At 41.7% G+C, this 22,312-nt stretch overlaps 1 protein-coding gene across 1 annotated transcript; it reads left to right on the forward strand.

The window, feature by feature from the left end:
- The first annotated feature begins 6,344 nt into the window (after positions 1-6,344).
- On the forward strand, positions 6,345-21,201 carry LOC136422215 (D(2)-like dopamine receptor). Its single transcript, XM_066409861.1, has 2 exons — positions 6,345-6,393; positions 19,685-21,201. Exons 1-2 carry the CDS (start codon positions 6,345-6,347, stop codon positions 21,199-21,201), a joined length of 1,566 nt encoding a protein of 521 aa, XP_066265958.1.
- The last annotated feature ends 1,111 nt before the right edge of the window (positions 21,202-22,312 follow it).

The raw sequence follows: 22,312 nt of genomic DNA on the forward strand, positions 1-22,312 counted from the left end.
CGAAAAATCCCGAATTTAAGTACCCCGCGAATTTATGTTACCCAACGTTATATCCTGGACTAGTGTCCAATTAATATCCGGGAAGACGAGATTCAAAACAATTTGATTCTACGCTAAACAAGAAAGAGATCATAAATTTTCCACCTACCATGTACCACATACAAAATGCACATGAAGTTAGATATGTGTATTTTTGCCAAAGTGTCGCAAAGCAAAACTTGTTTATACCGTGTATAGCATAGTAGAATCGTTACGCAGCAGGGCGTTCAAAGGCCCTTCGTGGCCTCGTGTATAAACAGATCTTGGAGTCGACTCAGAAATTCGTGTGTACATTGGGACAAAAGCACGGCTCAGTTTTTACCCGTGACTTTTGAGACTATTGCCAACTATGAGATTATACTCTGTATACATGTGGTCATGACACATTCATACAAAATCATATGATAACTGCAACATTACATGAGGAATGGCGATGTTCTAGTTTCCTCTGAAGCACGGTATGTTTGTTCATATCATCTTCGGTTGTGTGCTTTCACGAAAGATATCAATCTAATTATCTTTTTCATTTGAGGCACGAATGGGTTGGCAGGGGACTTGTTTTGAACACCAGTCGATGCCTATTATCACTAAAGCAAGAATTATGGACTGTAAATCTGATTAGGCAATTTAATGATATCTGTGCAACTACCGAACGCCACAAGTCAAAGAAAATTATCCGTGGCTATTAATCAACAAAGAATTTTCTGTAGAGCAGATTTTCACATTAAAAGGAATGATAAAAAAATTCAATTTTGGCTCTTTTGGACCCAAAAAAATTACGATGCGTTCACATACGGCAAAATAGCCACGGACAAATTAATTCTGTTTAGTGTAATCTGTTATATGGAGAAATATGAGGGTCCAGAATGATGCCTCCGCTGAGGCCGGGGCACATGAAATAAACATGCATTTTTAAACCAAAATATGTGTTTTTCACCCCAAATTTCAGCATATCAAGAAAAAGTTAACCTGTGTTATATTTGAAATTATTAGTAGCATTCTGTGGAACTTCATCTCAATCTAACCATGCTGTCAAAAGTTATAAGCGCATTTATATTTTACCATATCTAATACAGGTGTCACAGGCCTTAATTGGGCTGAGAAGTGACTTCAAGATGGTTTTCCTGGAAATGTTAACCAACATTTCATCTGCATCTGTGCACACGGAAGCTTATGTGATTGAGCATTTAGGGTATCTAGATTAATTACAAGCTGCACGTAGTGGTAGTTTCATACAAGCTCCAAACTTGCAACGCACATTGTGTGATGTTTTGAAACCCTCTGGCTCAATACATACTACGGTTGAAGTAGAATTATATTCCACGACTTTATACCTGAGGAAATAAAACATATATTACATTATATGCTGTAATTGTGTACAAGTAGTGGCGAGTAGGAAGCTGCATACGACTGGTGACCTATAGCATGTGGCTTAAGAGGGCCCAAGGCATATTACAAGGCGATAGATTGATAGAAAAACTAAGATAATTCAACATGAGTCTAATTTATAAGATAAGACGATGGATGCCCCAATTACATCGAAGTTGTTGACAGAAACTCCGAATGGTTGACGTCAAATGTGACCTATATCACGCTATTTCCCTAGGCCCTACAGTATTGGGAGGCGATATAATTGACCTAAAAACATACCTTTAACCACAAATGTACACCGTGAGTAGCCACATTCCGTGTGCAGACATTATTTCCAAGATCACTCCCAGCATTCTCAATGCAAGCATTCACTTTTGAGGGCACTGTTTTTGAATTACAAGTATGGATAATTGCCAGAAACCAAAGTCAAATTTTGGCCGACCGAAAGCAAGTGCTAAAATGTATCCAGTAGATGATTTTTGAGATGAACTGAATATAGTCAACATCACTCGCTTTGAATTGAAGACTAGAATTGTAATCGAATCTATACCACTGGATTACCGCATCTTATTTTAAGACGTTTCAAGTGTCCACCTAACTTTTTCCTTCACTGATGAAAAGTGTAAGACGGACACTTGAAACGTCTGAAAATAAGATGCGGTCATCCAGTGGTATGTGGATTCAATTACAATTTTAGTCTTCAATTTCCGGGACTTGGATGACTAATATTCACCAACGCACTCGCTTTGAAGTTTGCCTGAAAGTTGTTTATGATATTATGTGTTGCACCAAGACCTTAATTTATCTGGAGGGTACTATGGGGGTTGTCGGAACACTAGTATTGTTGCTCCTGCTGCCTTGTCCAAATTCAATGTCAATTTGCCAATAGAGTTGGGTTTTCTATGCAGAAAAATGGTCTCTGAAGAAACAGAACACTTGTTTTTCGGTACTGAGTTCCCCATATTTAGACCATAATGATTGAAAATTTCAATCCTTCTCATGATTTTTGGTGTCGGGCAGTGCATATCTTCGTTTCTTTAGCCCTTGGGCCACACAGTTCTGCACTTAAGCACTACTTCATTGGTAGTGGCGTGTGTTCAACCACATACTCTTTTTCATAAGGATCAAATATTAAGCAGGAAAACATTATGTACAAAGTTTGATATCTTTGTTATGATCAGCTGAGGTTTGAAACCGTGACGCACTGAATCATAATAAATATTAGAAATCTCATAAAAAATGATTCACTTTATCTGCAGCATGTTATATTCAGCCGCCTATAATGTTTTCTTCAATGTATTTTCCAAAGCTCGTCGTCACATGATTATGACGGTTTCATGTTTTATTCCCTGGGGCATACCTACTAGGGCATACCTTACCGTTGATTGGTTGATAATTGATTGATTTGTTGGTGACGTTGGCAAGTGTCTGATGTCCACACTTGACGTGGACGCTTCCAAGCAACAGATATTTTCAAAGGGCAGTGAAATAAAGTAATCAAGGCGTTTACGTCTGTATGGCAACGGCGCCTGTTCTTAGCCTGACACTCTGAGGGCTGCGATTGGCTGATGTTCATTATTCGATTAGCAGCTTGGGGATCGGTTCCTATAGCCAACTCATAGGGCCCTGTCACACTTGTGCGTATATGCAAGTCCGCATGAGTTGCGTATTAACAAGTTTTTGTTTTCGGTTAAGCCTGCAGCCGAATAAGTTATTTCTTTGGTTCGATAAGCAGGCTGCACAACGGTGGGTCAAAGTAAAAACAAGTTCTTCATCAACCCAATTTTTCATGCGGAACTTATACGCACTTGAATACACGCACAAGTGTGACAGGGACCGTAAACCGCGTTCATTCGGTGGTTATAGGAACGACCATGCCTTATGGCACCGTAGACTTCCAGGGCTTATGACTGTGACTCGCTGGCATTGCGCCTCAGTAAAACCTTCTCCAGAGACGCTTTACTTGGATATTATGAAGCTATTTTGTACTATCTACTTTCTTATTTGTCTTACAACTAGAGAAACCAAGTAAAATGTATGACCCACAGTCTGCACCAGAGGTGGTGCAACTTATCTCCCGCAGATCAGACAGGCTGGGTAGCCTCTACCAGGCCCCGCGGATGTCTGGGAAAATGGTAGAAACTGGCCAAATAGAGTGAGTAGTATGCAAAGGGAGTCGGCTACGGAGAGAGGGTCAAAAATGTCATAACTGCGCCTGCGAATGAAACCCTCGATGGCCAAACTCCCCTGGCAAATATTCTCCCTACAGCCGGTGCGGTTAGTCTGTTAGAGACTACAGACTGGGCCTGGCTGGGCTGGCTCCTTGCATAAACAAGCTGCTAGGGGGCCCAAAACTACACCACTTCTTTCTTACATCACAAGCTATCTACCACAAAAAAATCAAGACCATAGCACATCCAGGTCAAAAGATCCAAAAAAATGAAAGTTCTACTGCAGTAGCAAGGTCACATACCAAGGGGACCAAAATCGACAGTGACTTTCGTCTTTCCAACACCTACTCACATACCAAATATCATCATAATCCATCCACAGGATCTCGAGTTATGCTGACTAGAATAGTCCGGAAACACAACACACACACACACACACACACACACACACACACACACACACACACACACACACACACACACACACACACACACACACACACACACACACACACACACACACACACACACACACGCACGCATGCACGCACGCACGCACGCACGCACGCACACACACACACACACACAAACTATATCTCCATTTTTCATGGAGATGATTAGACTTCGGGGAACTCCGGTAATCGGTTTCCACATGAGTGATTCTCTAAGGTTAAGAGCCACCTTAACCTTTTATCAGCCCAAATGCAAGATGGAGCTGTAAGAAATCGACCTCGGGATGAAAAGTTCATTGTATACGTAGTTGCCTCTAGAATGTTTGAAAAGAGGACTCTTTAACGTGCAATGTATAGTAAGTTAATATCAAGAGTACTTGCTAACGTTGCGACTTGCCTTCATGGCAAATTTCGTCCGACAAAAAAGGCCTTGGAGTCTGTGAGACATAAGGTACACACTACTTGACTCAGAAACCGGTGGAAAATTTTACGACTTGATAGAATCGACTTCCTTCAGACCTCAGACATGCATAAATAAAGCACGTCGGCAGAACGTAAGTGTTATGGTCGTGTTCGCGTATTCAAGGTTAATATCTAGTGTATAGGTTCATCTAGTTGTGTTCGAAAACATATCTTATTATTCCGATGCAATGTTGACCAAAGAACAAAAGAGATTCGGCAGCTATAATAGGTTTAAATAGCAGGCTAATTACCGTATACCCAAATAATACTTTCTGCAGACGTGCAGCAAAAAACACCATGAGGCCTGACGTCACCAAGTGTAACCGATACTGGTGTAAACGTGGGCACGCACGCAAGGCAGTTTCAGTCTAAAATGTTTGTTTCGCATAACCGGTAAACCGGCTTGGAGCGATTCACGCCCGACCTGTATCATGTGTGATCATGTGTATGGTAAGTACAAGCTGCGTAAGGCCGGGCTGTAAGGTTTGATCCACAATAAGACGGACCCCTACTCTAAGTTGTGGGATCTTAAGTCAGCGACCTTTAAACAACTAGCCTGAGTGTCATCCTGCTTCAGTTCCAGGCTCTGTGAAGGTAGAGCCTGGAACTGAAACAGGATGACACTCAGGCTATCAAACAACACGCTCTTTTACATAAACGCTAAGTGCTATACAGAAGTAGAAAAAAAGGAGTATGTCTCATGTACCCATGTACCAATTATCAGTCCATGGATTCTTATTAAGTTATGCTCTGTACACACACACACACACACACACACACACACACACACACACACACACACACACACACACACACACACACACACACACACACACAGACACACACATACACACATACACACAGACACACAGACACACACCCACACACAAAGACACACACACAAACGGAGTCAAAAACTATACCTCCATTTTTCATGCAGGTCAAAAAACACAGATCTATATTTTACGTATTTCTGCAACTGTTTTCTTCATCTATTTCCCAACGTTCTCCGTCTGACGATCGAGATTCCCTATCATACGTCACGTATAGACCATTATGGCGGCTGGCTTTTTCTCTCCTACGCATACATCAAAGCATACCCTGTAATTGATTGGTTGATACATTGATTTGATTAATGAAGACAGCAGGTGTGTGCTGATCCGGCCTTCCAGGAAAAAAATGGACGCTTCTAGGAAAAAAACAACAACAATTTTAAAGGACCCTGACATAGTAATGTATAAAGGCCAAGGAACAAAAAATCAATGTTGTGTTTCCGGTTCCTCGACAGACCCTAGAATAAAAACCTCCCGACCCTTAGGCTTTTTCTTGGTCAAACGCTGGCAAGGGACGTAAAATTCTCGATCTAACATCTGAGTGATCTAACATACTTCCTGTACGTTCACACTGTTAAGGTACAGATGAAGGCTTTCAACAGTTGATGTAAGAATGCGTAGTTAATGCTGTACCTAGTACCTAAGTTGTTCTCTACTTGTACAATGTATAGTATATCTGTATACTTACAATATGATGTTGAAAATCCCAGGGCCCCGATACATTTCAGTTTAACACTACTAAGCTGTATTTGTTGGATCATTTGACCACAAATCTATAAAAGAATGAAAAAAGAGAATCTCTTCCTACCGACATATTTTTTCGGGAAACACAACATTTTTTTTGGCTAGGCCTAATAAAGGAATTAGGTTTGAGATGTTTGGATGGCAACGGCTAATGTTAAAGCCACACACTGGGAGGGCTGTGATTGGCTGGTGTTCATAATTCGATTCAACAGTGAGTTGGGCTCAGAGCCGGGCTTCTCTCTCCGCGTTGCGGTGACAGCTCTCCCGCCACGATGGCCGTCTCTACTGCGCTTCTGTACACTTTTCTGGTCGTCATGGTTGGTGAGTATCTTGACTTAACTTAAGACTCTGGACTCTATGCGTAGCAAGACGTGCTTAGTCTTCAAGGAGGTAGATTACCCTCGTTTTTACATTAATGGGGATAGGACGATAGAAATGACACACAAATTGATCTTACTACTATTTGTCATATTCTGTTGCTGCGACAATGGAGTATCTACTTGTAAAGGGTGTGTACATGATTGTGTTCAGTTGACTTTACTGCAACCAATACTTGTCTCTCCTAATTTGAATCAGCTTTACATGTTTTACATTTAAAGTTGGTGGCATTTCAGTGAACGCCAAGACTTTTACAAAAATGATTCTGGACCATAATGATTGCAACCCAAATGTAATAAGGCTTCGGCCTTAATTTCAATGTTGCAAATTAAAAGTATATCGCATAATAGGCTTGCATGGTACATGCATCATAAATTCTTTAAGGAGATTGGCGAGAAAAGTGTTTCATCCACAACGGCTTTGCCTGCGCAGGGAACATGTAACCTTTATTAACATTAATCCGACGGGTTACATACATCCGCCGCTTTGAAAAACAGTGTTTTTCAGAGATTTCTAATGCAGCACCCCCAGGTATGCACAGTTTAGATTATACAGGAGTACATTAGACTGGCGGACATTGGGTTGGAGATCTGTTTGGACGTATCTTTTCAGGGTTGCGGAATTATGTACCCTGGTGGAATTACTTTAATAGATAGTACAACATTGTGTTCCTCACTGTGAATATCATGTACATTGCTAAGCATAGTGCATCCTTAAAGTACTATAGACATCAGCACAACGTTTGATAGACAATGTTCTTTGACACAGGAAAACCGCTAGTAGGACTGGTAGTAAAGCTATGAGACCGACTTATTATAAAATCTTGTTGCAGAATGTAAGAAGATTTGTGATCATCTAAAGCCCTATGTTGCCCTAAATTGGATACATTACGGACATACCGTGTAAATAATTAGGTATATAGAGTTTTGCTATAGTCTCTATCAACTGGTAGAGAGTTTCTCTTACTAGACTATCAAAACGGTCCTGTGTGTGTGTGTGTGTGTGTTTGTGTTTGTGTGTGTTTGTGTGTGTTTGTGTGTGTTTGTGTGTGTCTGTGTGTGTGTGTGTGTGTGTGCGTGTGTGTGTGTGTCTGTATGTGTGTGTGTGCGCGTGTGTGTGTGTGTGTCTGTGTGTGTGTGTGTGCGTGTGTGTGTGTGTGTGCGTGTGTGTTTGTGTTTGTGTGTGTGTGTGTGCGCGTGTGTGTGTGTGTGTCTGTGTGTGTGTGTGTGCGTGTGTGTGTGTGTGTGCGTGTGTGTTTGTGTTTGTGTTTGTGTGTGTGTGTGTGTGTGTGTGTGTGTGTGTGTGTGTGTGTGTGTGTCTGTGTGTCTGTGTGTGTCTGCGTATGAACACGATAACTCGAGAATGCCTGGGTGGATTGTCTTGATATTTGGTAAATGTCGGTAGGTCTTAAATAGGGCATAAATGTACAATACATGTTATCAATTATCAATATATTTGATATTGATATATATGATATTAGAAAGATGTATCAAATATTGTAAAACACGCACAGACGTAGGATACTCTGACTGAACGGTATCCTTACATCTGCTTGGAGGTCGTTAAGGTTACGTAAACGCGCAATTTGAGACAGGTTACAAAAGCGCCAAACCCCTTTCAGATTCTGATCGTTAAGGTTTCTTTGAACCATTGATGCAATCAAAGATGATGACCATCATTTCTTCTTCATACGTCTCTTGTGAATGGTATTTATATAACACTCGTATTTCCTGTTTTGAATGTAGAAACTACTTCAATGATAGCTTAACTACTACATCTGCATATTAAGGGATCATTCCTTTTTCTTACAATCTTATCATTGCAAATGTCAACGATAAAAATCTTAATACGTAATATTTTGCATTTGCAAAATTAAGAACTACTTCGACAATAGCTTATGATACGAACTTTGATTATCAGGGGTTCATTCTTACTTCAAACGTGTCAGTTGAAGTCATACGTACGCGTACACGTGTGCGTGTTGTATGATGTTGCCATTATGATTCAAGCTTAAGGGTAACACAAGTCTAATTAAGGACGCAGCGAGGTCACTTACGTCCCACAGGCTTTACGAATGTTGCTTTTTACCGGTTCTTCCTGGTAAAGATATAATTTTCCCTTTCATCCTTTGTCTTCCATCCAACTTATGAAGGAAATCTGTTCCTTTGAAATAGTAAACTCATTCATGTAGGCTCTTTAAAGTGCAACTTTCTTTGATATCCGATATTGAGACTTACATGTACCAGCGCGGTAGGATATTCTATGCTCTAGTACTAAGTATAACGTTATGTTTTTCGTGATGGGTGCCTTATACAATCAGGGCAGCCACCTGGCGCAGGCAACTCACAAGAATTCACACACTACCCAAAACAACAAAATCTGTTATGTTATTCTACTGTTATTCTTAAACAGGTTGAATCGTGGGCTTTGCTTTTCTTACATATAAACAAACAGCAAGTTATGGTAAATCAAATTAGCTTTCGTTCTAAATTCGATTGATTTGCAGTGATTCTTCGATATTTTGTAATATTAATCCAAGTAGACGCACTTCTGTCACAACAACATATACCTGTGAATAATCGTAGGAAAAACTGGACTCAACATGTAAAGGAAGTATTTGACAATTGTGGCTACTCATACATTTGGAATACCGACAACCCTAATATAGACAGTAGACAGACATGTGCACTGTTAAGAAGAAGATTAGAAGATATGTATATATATTCAAACATTCTTTCATAACCTGTTGAAATACGAAAGAAAACTAAGATTTTACAAAAATGTAAAAACGATCTACGACATGGAAAATTATCTGTATCATGATGACTTTGACCAACGCGTGGCAATATGTAAGATAAGAATTAGCGCGCACCCATTAGAAATAGAGAAAGGGAGATACAAAAAGCTACCTGTCCAGGACAGAACATGTAAACAGTGTGCAACGAAAGCAGTGGAAAATGAAATACATTTTATATGCGAATGTCCCAAATTTGAAGCCGAAAGAAACAGATTATTCACGAAAGTATACGACATCTCTAAAAGCTTTTCTAGATTAAGAAATACACAGAAACTCATGTTCCTTTTGAAATCTTCCAACCCACTCATCATTGAAAGTGTGGGACTTTTTATTTCCCACTGCTTCAGAGAAGAAATCAAACCCCGAATTAGTACCGTAGACATTAAAAACTTACTGTAGAATAGCATTATAGTATGATCTTGTATTACATGTATACCTTTTGTTTTACCTTACATTTGTACTTCGACATTGTTGTCAACATGCAATTAGCCTACGGGCATGAATTTGCAATAAACTATTATTAATATGATGCGTCACATTTTGATTCGATTGACGTCATTATCTTGCCCCAAAGTTGAAATAAAACATAAAATTGTTTTCTGTGACTCCGAGTCATACATGTCCTTTAAGAATTCAAGAGTAACACAAATCCAATTTAGGACGCAGCATTTGGCAACTCAAGGATTTGGCGCAACACCGGGTCTAGTGAGATAGGGACTTTACGAATGTTGCTTATACAAACCAAAGGGTGTGTGACAGTTTGAATTCTGTTTTCTACCAGATACACCTCCGTACGTATGGAACACACTATATATCAACCAGGCTACTGGGACCAGGCTAGTTTGAGACCAGCTTTTTGCACGTTTTATGTAAACTCTGACCCGTATATGTCACGTAATGCAGTTTTTCCACTTATCTACAGTGCACTTGATGCCTGGACATCATTGACAATCAAAGGACTTTCAAAGCATGCAAAGCAGAATCTTTTATCTCCAAAGACTTTATCCACATAATCAAGCACATTAACGGAAGACGTCACCCTAAAGCCATTCTTTCCTTTTTTCATTCATTTCTTGATTATTACATACATTTGTTCAGTATTTCTTCATACATTTGACAGCAGCAAATATATGAATATTCAGCCTTTCTGACATATTTATCTATTTTGTCCTTTCAATCTGAGTTGGCTGGATTCGGTTTGAGAAGCATTTTTTGTTGTTGCACATTTCATGTAAGCTCTGCCGCACATATGTCACGTAGTACACTGATCACTGATCTACAATGGACTACTTGATGTCATCTTCAATACTGCTCAGCCCGCCTTTCGGCGGATTATTAGCAGCTGCGCAAGCGTTAGTAACATGTCTGGACATGATTGACAATCAAAGGACTTTCAAAGCAAAGCAGAATCTTTTATCTGGTAAGACATTATCCACATAATCAAGCACATTAACGGAAGAAGTCACCCTAAAGCCATTCTTTTTTTTTCATTTATTTCTTGATTATTACATACATTTGTTCAGTATTTCTTCATACATTTGACTGCAGTAAATTCAGCCTTTCTGACATATTTATCTATTTTGTCCTTTCAATCTGAGTTGGCTGGGTTCGGTTTGAGAAGCATTTTTTGTTGTTGCACATTTCATGTAAGCTCTGCCGCACATATGTCACGCAGTACACTGATCACTAATCAACAATGGACTACTTGATGTCATCTTCAATACTGCTCAGCCCGCCTTTCGGCGGATTATTAGCAGCTGCGCAAGTGTTAGTAACATGTATGGACATGATTGACAATCAAAGGACTTTCAAAGCAAAGCAGAATCTTTTATCTGCAAAGACATCATCCACATAATCGAGCAAGCACGTTAATAAAGAAAAGAAGTCACCCTCAAGCTATCTCTTTCAACTCTTTCAACTTTATCTAAGAGTAGCTCCCTACGTGACTCATAAGGTGCTCCTTTTTTTTAACTAGCCATGCAAACTAGCATCGTGCTGTTGATATGTTGAAGTATAGTAAAACTAGTATTCTTTAAATCATGAAAATACACGCCCTTCTGCTCTGGCTGTCGTATTTGCAGGCTGAAAAAAAAACGATTTGTTATGGTAAGCCGCTAACCCTTTATTGAATTTCCAATTCCTAGTATAAGGATAGATAGAGAGGCTTTGGAGGCCTAGGCCTAGGAAAATAAGTGTGTGGTTCCGATTACAGTCCTGAAAAAATGGGGTCTTTACTCGGTAGGTACGGATGTAGCCTGTGTTACACAAGATATAGCTGCCAGGGGCTAACTGGTAGGGGCCGGTGAGGCTAGGTAGAGATTCTTTCTCTTTTTTTGTTGATTTCGACCGAAGTGATCCAACAGATACAGTTTGATTAACCATGAAATACATGCAAGACACTGGTATTTTCAACATCGTATTGCAATTACACAAATCTATGCCCATTGTACAAGCAGCAAGTATATCAATAAATATACTTTCAAACACCAACTGTTTGAAACCTGAATCATTTACGGAAAATATGTAAGAAAATTCGCAAGACTACGTAGACTTCTGTTTTAAATTTTTTGGAGTGATGTATGTACCTGTTTAGTCCCGGCCGATGGCCGATAGATAGATAGATAGAAAATTTTACGTCTCGGCTGTCAGGTCGAAAATTTCAATTCCCTTGCCAGCGGTCGACCTCATAAAAAGGGTTAATGTCGACAGGTTTTCGATAGGGTCGGTCGGATAACATTTTTTTCCTTGGCTATACTACATTCATACCTCCCTTGTGTTCTTATCCAGGCCTTCAGGTATAGATAGCTAATTCAAACATTGAATGAATTGCTTTGAAAAAAAAAAAGATACGCCGAAACCACGCAGCAAGTGAATTTGCAAGCAAGGAACTTAATGAGGATGCGGTTTGGACACTCATTTGAAGAACTCACTTCATCAAAGAATCAATTTACGAAACGTTTGAGATGAATGGATTTGTGTGATCTTACCACTGCTTTTGAAGCGCAATACTTCATTTAATATCTCTCACACAGGTAATCTAAGTTGGCATTTACATGTCTTTTTTCCTCTCTTGATAGGCCCGCCGCTTGTTAAGGGTGAATGTCGCCTGTTAAGGCCCTAGGTGTATATGTTAACACCGTTATGGGGACAGCTGGCGAAGCATTTGAGGTACACTACTAGTAGCGATGTCCCTGTAGCTCAACTGTTAGCAGCCTTACAGTTGAGCTCCTGGTTCCCAATAGTTGCTAACTGGGAGACCCGGTTCAAATCATGGGAAGGGCCTCTCGGTTGGGGCTGCAGGTCCTTCGGAAGGGGCGTAAAATGGGGGTGCCTTGCGCGCCTAGCAACCTACATGACTCACTCCCTTCTCCAAGGGCTACCTTCCAGTCAAAAATCACGACCATACCAGATTCAGAAAAAAACTCAAACTTTACATTTCCCTGCAGTACCGTCGGAAGCCGCTAGGAGACCCTTGACCCTCTTTTTCTCAACCACTACCCACCTATCAACTCATGAAGATCGAGTTATGCCGATGGTGTGCAAACACATATACACACACAGCTCGTTGGAGTAACGTAAGACGCCACTGAGATGCCCATTATCAAACTTGACCTTCGTCTAGTAAGACGCCACTGAGAGGCCCATTATCAAACTTGACCTTCGTCTAGTAAGACGCCACTGAGAGGCCCATTATCCAACTTGACCTTCGTCTAGTAAGACGCCACTGAGAGGCCCATTATCCAACTTGACCTTCGTCTAGTAAGACGCCACTGAGAGGCCCATTATCCAACTTGACCTTCGTCTAGTAAGACGCCACTGAGAGGCCCATTATCAAACTTGACCTTCGTTTACCTGAAGCCTACCCACCCACCAAATATCAAACAGATCAATCAACAGCTTCTGGAGTTATTTTGTTTTTCCATACACATGAACACGCAAGCACACAAAGTCACTCCACCATAGCAGAACCCTAAACATGTTCTGACGATCCGAAGGTAGAAATATGATAAGGTTGGGCGGTTCCTATGACTCTGTTAGAGTTCTTATGCAGTGATATAATCCATTTTGTGCCATGCAAGCCGCTGGTGGTGTTAAGGTCCACAGTCAGAACTTTGTTTTGAAGCTATATATCTATAAGAAACCTTAATGGGTAGGCTGAGGCGCAGTCGTCACTGGTAGAAAGATATGACGTGAAAACCGTTCAGAAAGGATTTCAAACAGGATGTTCTCTTTTGATAGGATTAGGTCACATTAGGACAGGTTTGCGGTAAGTTTGATAACACGCGATTTCACAGATGTTGTATCGTTTTAACGCCAACTCTTATATAATTCGTTTGTATGTATGTATGTATGTATGTATGTATGTATGTATGTATGTAGTAGACCTTACGAAAGTCGCTGTGCTTTTGTTGTGTCAATAAAGATCTTCTATCATAATTCCGTTGAGTATCCTAAGACCAAATGGTAAATCTAAAGAAATCCACTAATGCAGTACCAGTAATCCCTGAGGTGTGCACACTAGCCAGGTGTTCAAGACATTCTTGAAAAGACTTCGATAACACCGTCTTTTTGTATGGTGGTCTTTCGGTGCCTGACGGGTTTATGCATGTTACGTGCCTGCAGCCTATAAGTATTGTAAGTACTGTATGTCAAAAGCGGTGGAAGACGAAATGCATTTTATCTCAAACTGCCCCTTCAATGATCGGGAAAGAAAAGAGCTTTTTAAAGATAGAAGCCTCCAAAACTTACCAAAATTTCCAAACGTTTACTGACGAATATAAAACTAGAACCCTGTTAACCTCCCAAAACCCACTCATTACAAAAAAGTGGGACACTCCGTCTTCCACTGCTTGCAAAAAAGAAGTCAAACCCAAAAAGCGTAGATTGTATTCCATAGTAGTTTTTTTTAGAATAGCCAGGAGTTCCACTAGTCAACATTGTTAACTCGCACTATCTGTACAGTATACCTTTACTACGCTTTGTTTCATGTTGCAATTAGACATAACAATGCGTCGAACTACTTATGATATATAAGCTGTCATTTTTGGGCGATCTTTGATGGATACAGTTTCCTAAAATAAATAGGTAGGTGTGCCTGAAAAATGAGCTCATCTATTTTTCGAACCTAGAAATCGCTATTTTACACATTCCACTGAGAACGAACTAGTTGGGCAGCCATGACTATATGTCATTCACAATCGAACCAATGGCTGTTATAGATAAGCTATAAGAGGTCATAGGAGAAGCTTAGGGAATTTAAAAATTAGAGTGAACCATGTTACTAATAAATTAAAGGATACTGGGTATTGCTTTGGTACCAATTGCGCCGGTGCCCGTCGGGGGTGTAGCCCCGGCCGGGCCCCGAAGCCACAAGTGTACATGTGTCCCGGTGGACTGCCGCGTACCGGAGGAGTACCTCCCGATGCTCGTACGATTAGCTCACACACAATGTATAGCGACGTCCATGATGCAAAAATATGACCTCGGTGTGATGTGAGAACCACTGAAAATCATCGCGGGGGTTTTTGTAGGCTCGCGAAACTAAGGGGATCATCGTATGTCGAACGGCTCGTTTTTGCGCGGTTTTAAAATGCTCAATGTATGAAGTTCTTACGCAAATGTGCTAAACAGTGTTAGTAAATGTCACTACCATATAGATTTCAGCATTTTTTTATTGCCATTTTTTGGATCCTAGTATTGCTTTGGTTGCCTCTAAACGAATTGGAACCAAATTGGCCCATTAGACTACATGCAAACATTCCGTTTTGATCTGGCAGTCATAAAAAATGATTTTGATAATGATGCTGAATGGTTTATCATTCATTATGGCGTCGCAATGATGGGTCCGAATGTTATATTTGCGTCTAAATATTATAATCAACTGAATCAAAGTACTATATCATGACCACGCATTTAATTCCTTACAGTGTAAATAACAATGGGGGTGGGAGGTGTGATTTGACAAAATATGACAGTTATAATAATTAGGAGGTCTTACGCATTTGGACATGTTAGGCTTCCTACATTGTCTATAGCTGCCTATAACTGAGATAGAGAAAAATACCGATAGATATAACTTATGCAAATGAAGACCTGATTAGCATAATTGGTACGAAAATACTATAATTCCGTAGTGGTGAATGATAGGAATTTCATTCTTGCGGCATTTGGAAGTTAAGTGAAATGGAACATTAGTAGATATGAAGCATGCAAATTAGCGCCTCATTTACATGATTTATGAGCAAATGCTTCATTAGCATTCCTTGCTAAGATGAGACTTTTATACATTGACAACTTGTTTCTGTCTTTATTCAGATGTCTTTAATTCCATTGGTTTGTCACAATTCAACAAACTGAATTAAAAACCAAGATACAAACAAGACTGTGCCCAGCAGTCCAGTCGACATGCAATAATCTTATACGTATTTAAAAAACAATGTTCTGTCTGGGTCTTCGCACCTATAAGTCAGTATCTTTTTGATGGATTTGTCTGAACGTTGGCATGTTGGTAGTTAAAGAGGGTATTGAACACATTAGCCACATCGTAATGCTTCTCCAACTGTCCCTATAATGGTGTTAATATATACACTAGGGCCGGGGTATTCACCTTTAACTGGGCCATACAAGCCGCAGGTCTATCAAGAGAGGATAAAGGAAAGCCAGATAACATCAGTGTGAGAGATATCATTAAATGAAACATTGTACTTGAAAAGCTGTGGTAACACCAAACAAACCCATTTATCTCAAACGTTTCCTAAAGCGATCTCTTTTATTAAAGTGAGTTCTTCAAAGAAGTGTCTGAACCGCATCATAATGTCGCTATTAAGTTCCTTGATTGAAAATTCGGATGCATGTTATGGAAGCAATCCACTCAATAATCAAAAGAACTATCTATATGAAACGGGTAAACTTGTGATTGTACAATGTACATCGTCTATGTAATTGTATTTTTGATTAAACTATATCTGTCGGTTCACTTCGGCCGAGAGCTGAAATATGCTACAACAACCTTTTTTGCTAAGATCAGACTTCCATACTTTGACAACTTGTTTCTGTCTGGGTCTGTGTCTTCTCACCAAAAATCAATATCCTTTCGATGGATTGGTCTGAAATTTGGCATATCGGGAGTTAAAGAGGGTACCTTAGCAGCACCGGAAACACCATAATTACTTCAAGGAGGATTGTGTCCTACGGACTCTTGTTTGAATATTGTGAAGAAACAGGATGTGAGGAGGAAAATGGTGTAACAAGCGACTGGCAGGATGGGAAGATTGCTTTGACCCGGGAAAATGCATAATTAAAACAACTCAAGATCCAGAAATTCACAATAATAGATAGAATATGAAAGTCACAAAAACTCACACCGATCTTTCACGCAGGAATGAGATCTTGGAATTATTTTTTCCTTTGTCTTTTAAATCTTAGTTGACCTCCCGGCCCTTGGCGCACACTGTCTTTCAAGTAGCCCAAACTTTCCTTAAACTACAGTGTAGAACTGTCGATGGGAAAGGCGATTTTCCTCAATTCACTCAGATAAGAGTGCTTTAGGAGAGCACACCTCGAGCACATAAAAGAAACCACCACACTTATCGAGCAGATTAGGGGGTCCTTTCCGAAGTAAGTGGATCAAACATATCTGTCCGGATATGCAGCTTGTACTGTACTGTACAGTACAAAGCTCGAGCACATAAAAGAAACCACCACACTTATCGAGCAGATTAGGGGGTCCTTTCCGAAGTAAGTGGATCAAACATATCTGTCCGGATATGCAGCTTGTACTGTACAGTACAAAGCTGGTGAGTTACGCCATGAGGCGGTTTACCGGATATGTAATACAAACAAACAATTTGAAAGACATATTCTGACAAGCAAATGACTTGCAAGACGAAGCTAGTCATCTGTAATCTCCAAGCAGACCCAACGGTTGAAAAGACCGTATCCAACTGGCAGAAAGAAATTTGACGGTGCCTGACAACTTCCCTGGCTGACCGGAGCTTCTCTGGCTAGCTTGTACGATTTTGGCACCGTGGAGATCTGCTTGGAGATTAGTCATCTGCACAGGCTTAAACCACGTGATCATGACGATGACTGAAGACACCATTATATATATATAATGGTATTATATATATATAATAACATTACAAGGCCATCTAGAGAAGCTTATGATGTAGCACGAATTACATTCATATTCTCTCTTATGTAACATTAAGTGTAATTCAGGCCTTCGGATAAGGTACTAAGAATAGTGCTTTGAAGTGTTGCTCTCAAAAAGGCGCCAAAATCACATTTATTGGCATAGAAACTGTACTTATGATATGATATGGAAACTTGATAGAGAATATATAATGCGGTTTAGACACTTTTTTTAGAAAAGGAGTCACTTCGTAAATAATTGGTTTAGGAAATGTTTCAGATGAATACACATGTTCAATTATATCACTCCTTATGCAGTACAATATTTCATATCCTTTCTCACACGTAGGTGGTTATGTAATGGTGTTATCATCTGGCTCTAGACTTCAGCACCCTCCCTTGACAGGCCCTTCGCTTGTATGATCCAGTTAAATGTGAATACCCCGGCCTTAGGTATACATGTTAACACCGTTATAGGGATAGCTGGAGAAGCTTTTGAGAAACACTACCTATTCATATCGTCCGTTGTATAAGTGGCACGGTTTGGCCTGGTGGTTAGGGTTGTTGATGTAGAATCTGAAGGTTCTGGGTTCGAATCCCTGGCTGGCCTCAAATGTACGTATACCCTTGATATAATGTATGTACGTGTACGTGTACGTATACCCTTTGGAAAGGTACTTTTCCCCCATTTCCTCACTCGATTCAAATGAGTACCTAGCTTCGGCTAGGAACGTCCTCTCGGAAGGGATGGTATCGTGTTTTAGGACAGCCACACATTGAGTGCATTAAAGATCCCACCACACCACAAGTTTAGGGGTTCCATCCCATCCCAAATATGAGTCTACCAAACCTTACAGTCCGGTCGTACGCTTGTACCTACCATACCAAAACTGACGTGTTACACCTAAAGGCGGTTTACCGGTTATGCGTAACAAATATAAAACATGGTGAACTCTTTATAGAAGCCTGACTCTGTTAGAGACCATATCCATGGCCTGTTGCATGATGCAGTCAAAATGTTGTTTGGAAGCTATATATCTGTTAGGAACCTTAATGGATAGCACGCTCGTCTGAGCCGTCCTTACAAAGAAAGATATGACGTGAAAACCGTTAACAAAGGATTTTCAAACAGGATATCATCGTTTGATAGGACTTGGTCACATTAGTACAGGTTTGTGGTAAGCTTCGTAACACGCGATTTCCAGGATGTTGTAACGTGAACTGCCATACAGGTAATTCCGTCAGGTATATCATGTCTCCGTGGCGCAAGTGGTAACGCAACCCAGCTGCTTTCGCCATCTGGATCTAATTCCGTTGATCCTAGGGTCGGCTCAGCTCGGACATGTTATAAGGAATTGCATTCATTATTAATCATCTATTTTCCTCAGTCCATTGAGTGGTTGTTGAGACCAGGTGTGACTGTAATGGTATCTAGGGTGCTTGTGGTATTTTCAGTAGTACATATAGTAACTAACATTACTGTTTATATAATATCTACTGTGAGAGGTCAGGTCCAGTGTACACAGAATAAGGGTATCTTTAATTTGGCATTTCTAGAGATCTAAAGGTCAAAATGGTGTCGCCTGTCACATAGCTTTATAGTATAGCTTATATTAGGTAGTCACACATGTAGACGACCAAGGCCTCACAACCTTCTCTATAAAATGGTTGGGAGTTAGTCGCATGGTCATCTGAGGGGTGGCCTACTTTCCTTCTAATGCTACTGTCCCAATTGCGCCGGTGCCCGTAGGGGGTGTAGTCCCGACCGGGCCCTGAAGCCACAAATTTGTCCCGGTGGACTGCCGGGTACCGGTGGAATACCTCCCGGTGTTCGCACGATTAGGTTACGGCGTCTATTTGTAACCGGCTCCCGCGAAGTCCGGGCTAAAACTGACTCGGGGTCCTGGCCGGGCCCAATGCCCACGCGGCTACGCAGGGGTCACGCCCGAAAGTGCTAAGAAACCCCTAACCATCCCTGATTACGCTAGGGTCACATTTCCGATCCGGGGCCCGGCCGGGCAGTCTTTGGGAACGAAAAGTATGATATAAAAGACAACAAAACACAAAGCGTACCTAAAATTATTTAAGAGCATAGCTTGTGAAAATTTATGGACATACACGTTCCCGCAAACAGCCCGGCCGGGCCCCGGTTAGGAAATGTGACCCTAGCATACGTAGGGGTCACGCCCGGAAATGCAAAGAAACCCCTAACCATCCCTGATTAGGCTGATTTTAGTCGAATAAGTAGACGTGTCCCTTGTACGGTACCGTATATATAAACATAGTTTATGTTTTGTCCTACAGCTATCATTGCCGTCAGCATCATCGGGAATCTACTGGTCATCCTGGCGGTGCTGCTGTGTCCCAGCCTCCGCAGGCGAGACAACATCCCCCTGGCGAGCCTCAGCGTCTCCGACATCCTGTTCACCGCATTGCACCCTCCCATGTGGATGATCGCCGCGCTGAACCCGGAGTTCCGCCTGCCCTGGGGCCTGTGCGTCCTCCAGTCCTACACCACTCCGGCGCTGTGGGGAGTGTCGCTGTGCCACATGGGCTGCATCGCCGTGTTCCGGTTATTCCGAGTCCTCTACCGCTACCGCTTTCCCGCCATGATCTCCACCAAGGCCGTCTGCATCGAAGTCGCCATGGCCTGGCTCGTACCGTTGCTCTGCTTCATCCATCTCCACCTTCATCCAGAACGGGATGTCCTGTACGACAGCAAGCTGAAACGCTGCGCTGCAGTGCAGACCAACAGCACGCTGAGTAAGACCATCGCGGCGCTGGTGTCGCTCATCCTCCCATACTTCGTGGGCCTGGCTTGCTACCTTGCGATTTGTCTGGCGCTGAGGAAGAGCAAGCAGACGATGCTGGAGCATAACCGACGCACGGTGGTGGCCCCAAAAATCAAGCTCCAGTCTTCGGGCGACACTCCGAGCAGCACAGGTCAGCAGCCGTCCATCGCGTTTGAAAAAAAGGGCAGCACAGGAGGAGGAAGCATCAAGTTAACCCTAAACGTTAGCATACGCGTGACGGAAGACGAAATTGACTGTCTACCAGGGATGCCCGAAATTGAAAGCGTACAGTCCACCACGTCCATGAGCATGTACAACTGGAACAACTGTCTACAGGACAACGGGGAGGCCTTACTCCAGGACAAAGTGGAACCGCCACAGCCGAGTGATACATCTAGCGGTGAAGACAACACAAGCCCCGTCAGCATGCACACATCTGCCACCAGCGACAAGATGTCACCATCACCAGGAGGAGGGGAAGAGGCATCCAAGAGGACACCATCACCATCCGAACGACGCCAACTGATGGAGCCTCCTAGAGCGAACAATGGGAGCAAGACGAGGAGGATGCACGGGAGGAAAGCGTACATCTACGAAGAGCGGGGATACGAGGGCGACTTGAGTGCGACAAGCCACACCAATCTCAACAACACGACGGTACACGACCTGACAACATCAACGTCCAACGACCTTCCCAAAAAAGGGGCCTTCAACAGAGTTGTCCGCAAGATCGCGAGGAAACGACTGAAGTCCCGACTGCGTCTGTCCTCGGCCGAGAAGGAGATGTCAAAGATGGTGGCGGTAGTCTTCATGAACTACGTCATCTGTAACCTGCCGATGACGGTCATGGCCATCGCGCACAACGGCGACCGTGTTCCCGAGGAAGCCTTCCTGGTAGGAATGCTTCTGTGGGCCGGGAACGCCGCCCTGAATCCGATCATCTACGGGCTCATGAACTCAAGGTTCAAACAAGGATACAAAGACATCTGGAACAGATTCACAAGACATTTGCGGGAGACGATTAACTAAAAAAGAAACCACAGATGGCTGAAATAGACCATTTTAAACTTTCGTCACATGGACAACCACCTCACTAAATAAGATGATCATTTCAGTGCCCGCCTCAAAAGGACTGAACCAATTAGCTATTGTTGCCAGTGGTGACAAGTATGATTGACACCGATTTCTCATGAATATGAATGTCAAGTGTGCCTATTTTGACCATCGTGTCACTCTTTCAGAGATACATGTATTGGACAAACATCAAATTCTAAAAAAATGATCGTAACATGAAACATACAAGCGGTGGGCCCGGCATGAGGGAATATGCATTACAAACTCAGTGTACATAAAGTGCCACTGTTGCCTGCTACTTGTGCTGAAAACGCACAACATCTCTGTGGAAAAAAATTGTATTGAGGTTAAAAATGACACCTCTCGACACACATAGCAGGCATGTTTGCAGAAGTCTATAGTGAGGCTATAGACACGAGAATTTTGACACCAAAGCAATAAACAGGGCAGCAATACCTAAATAGGGCACAACAATAAGCTATTTCACGATTTGAAGTGCACCTGCGCATTGTGATGCATTGTGGGTGATATGTCAAAGTTGAAGGCCCTGGTAATACATAGAGAATGGTCAGGGCCATTAAACTTGATGACATATTATCAACAATGCACCAACTGCGCATGCGCACTTCAAACCGTGAACAAGCTTATCATAGCCATTACGTCAGTCACAACGTAATGGTACCATCACTATATTACTATAAAGATGGGTCACGTATCAATAGACCCATTACACCCCTTTAAGATATTGCAATAATATCTGATTTGAATCATTCTTATAAAAACAGCTGACTTTAAAATTTGATCACTTCTCTGCAGAATGGACAGGCACACGTTAATAGAGAAACGAGTCACAGTTGAATTTTTGCCGAATCACATTGTCCTCATCATAACGGCAAAGTGACATGGTTCAATTCCATTCAAACAGTCACCTCCATTAGATAACTTCTGAGAAATATTCGATTGACGACAGAATTCTGGACATAATGACCAAATGTTTAAACGGGAGTCAGAATAGGATGGATTCCAGGCTACTCTACTCTTGCCTGTAACAGCAAGAAAACCTGCT

This window comes from Branchiostoma lanceolatum, chromosome 16 (assembly GCF_035083965.1).
Source record: "Branchiostoma lanceolatum isolate klBraLanc5 chromosome 16, klBraLanc5.hap2, whole genome shotgun sequence".
NCBI lineage: Eukaryota > Metazoa > Chordata > Leptocardii > Amphioxiformes > Branchiostomatidae > Branchiostoma > Branchiostoma lanceolatum.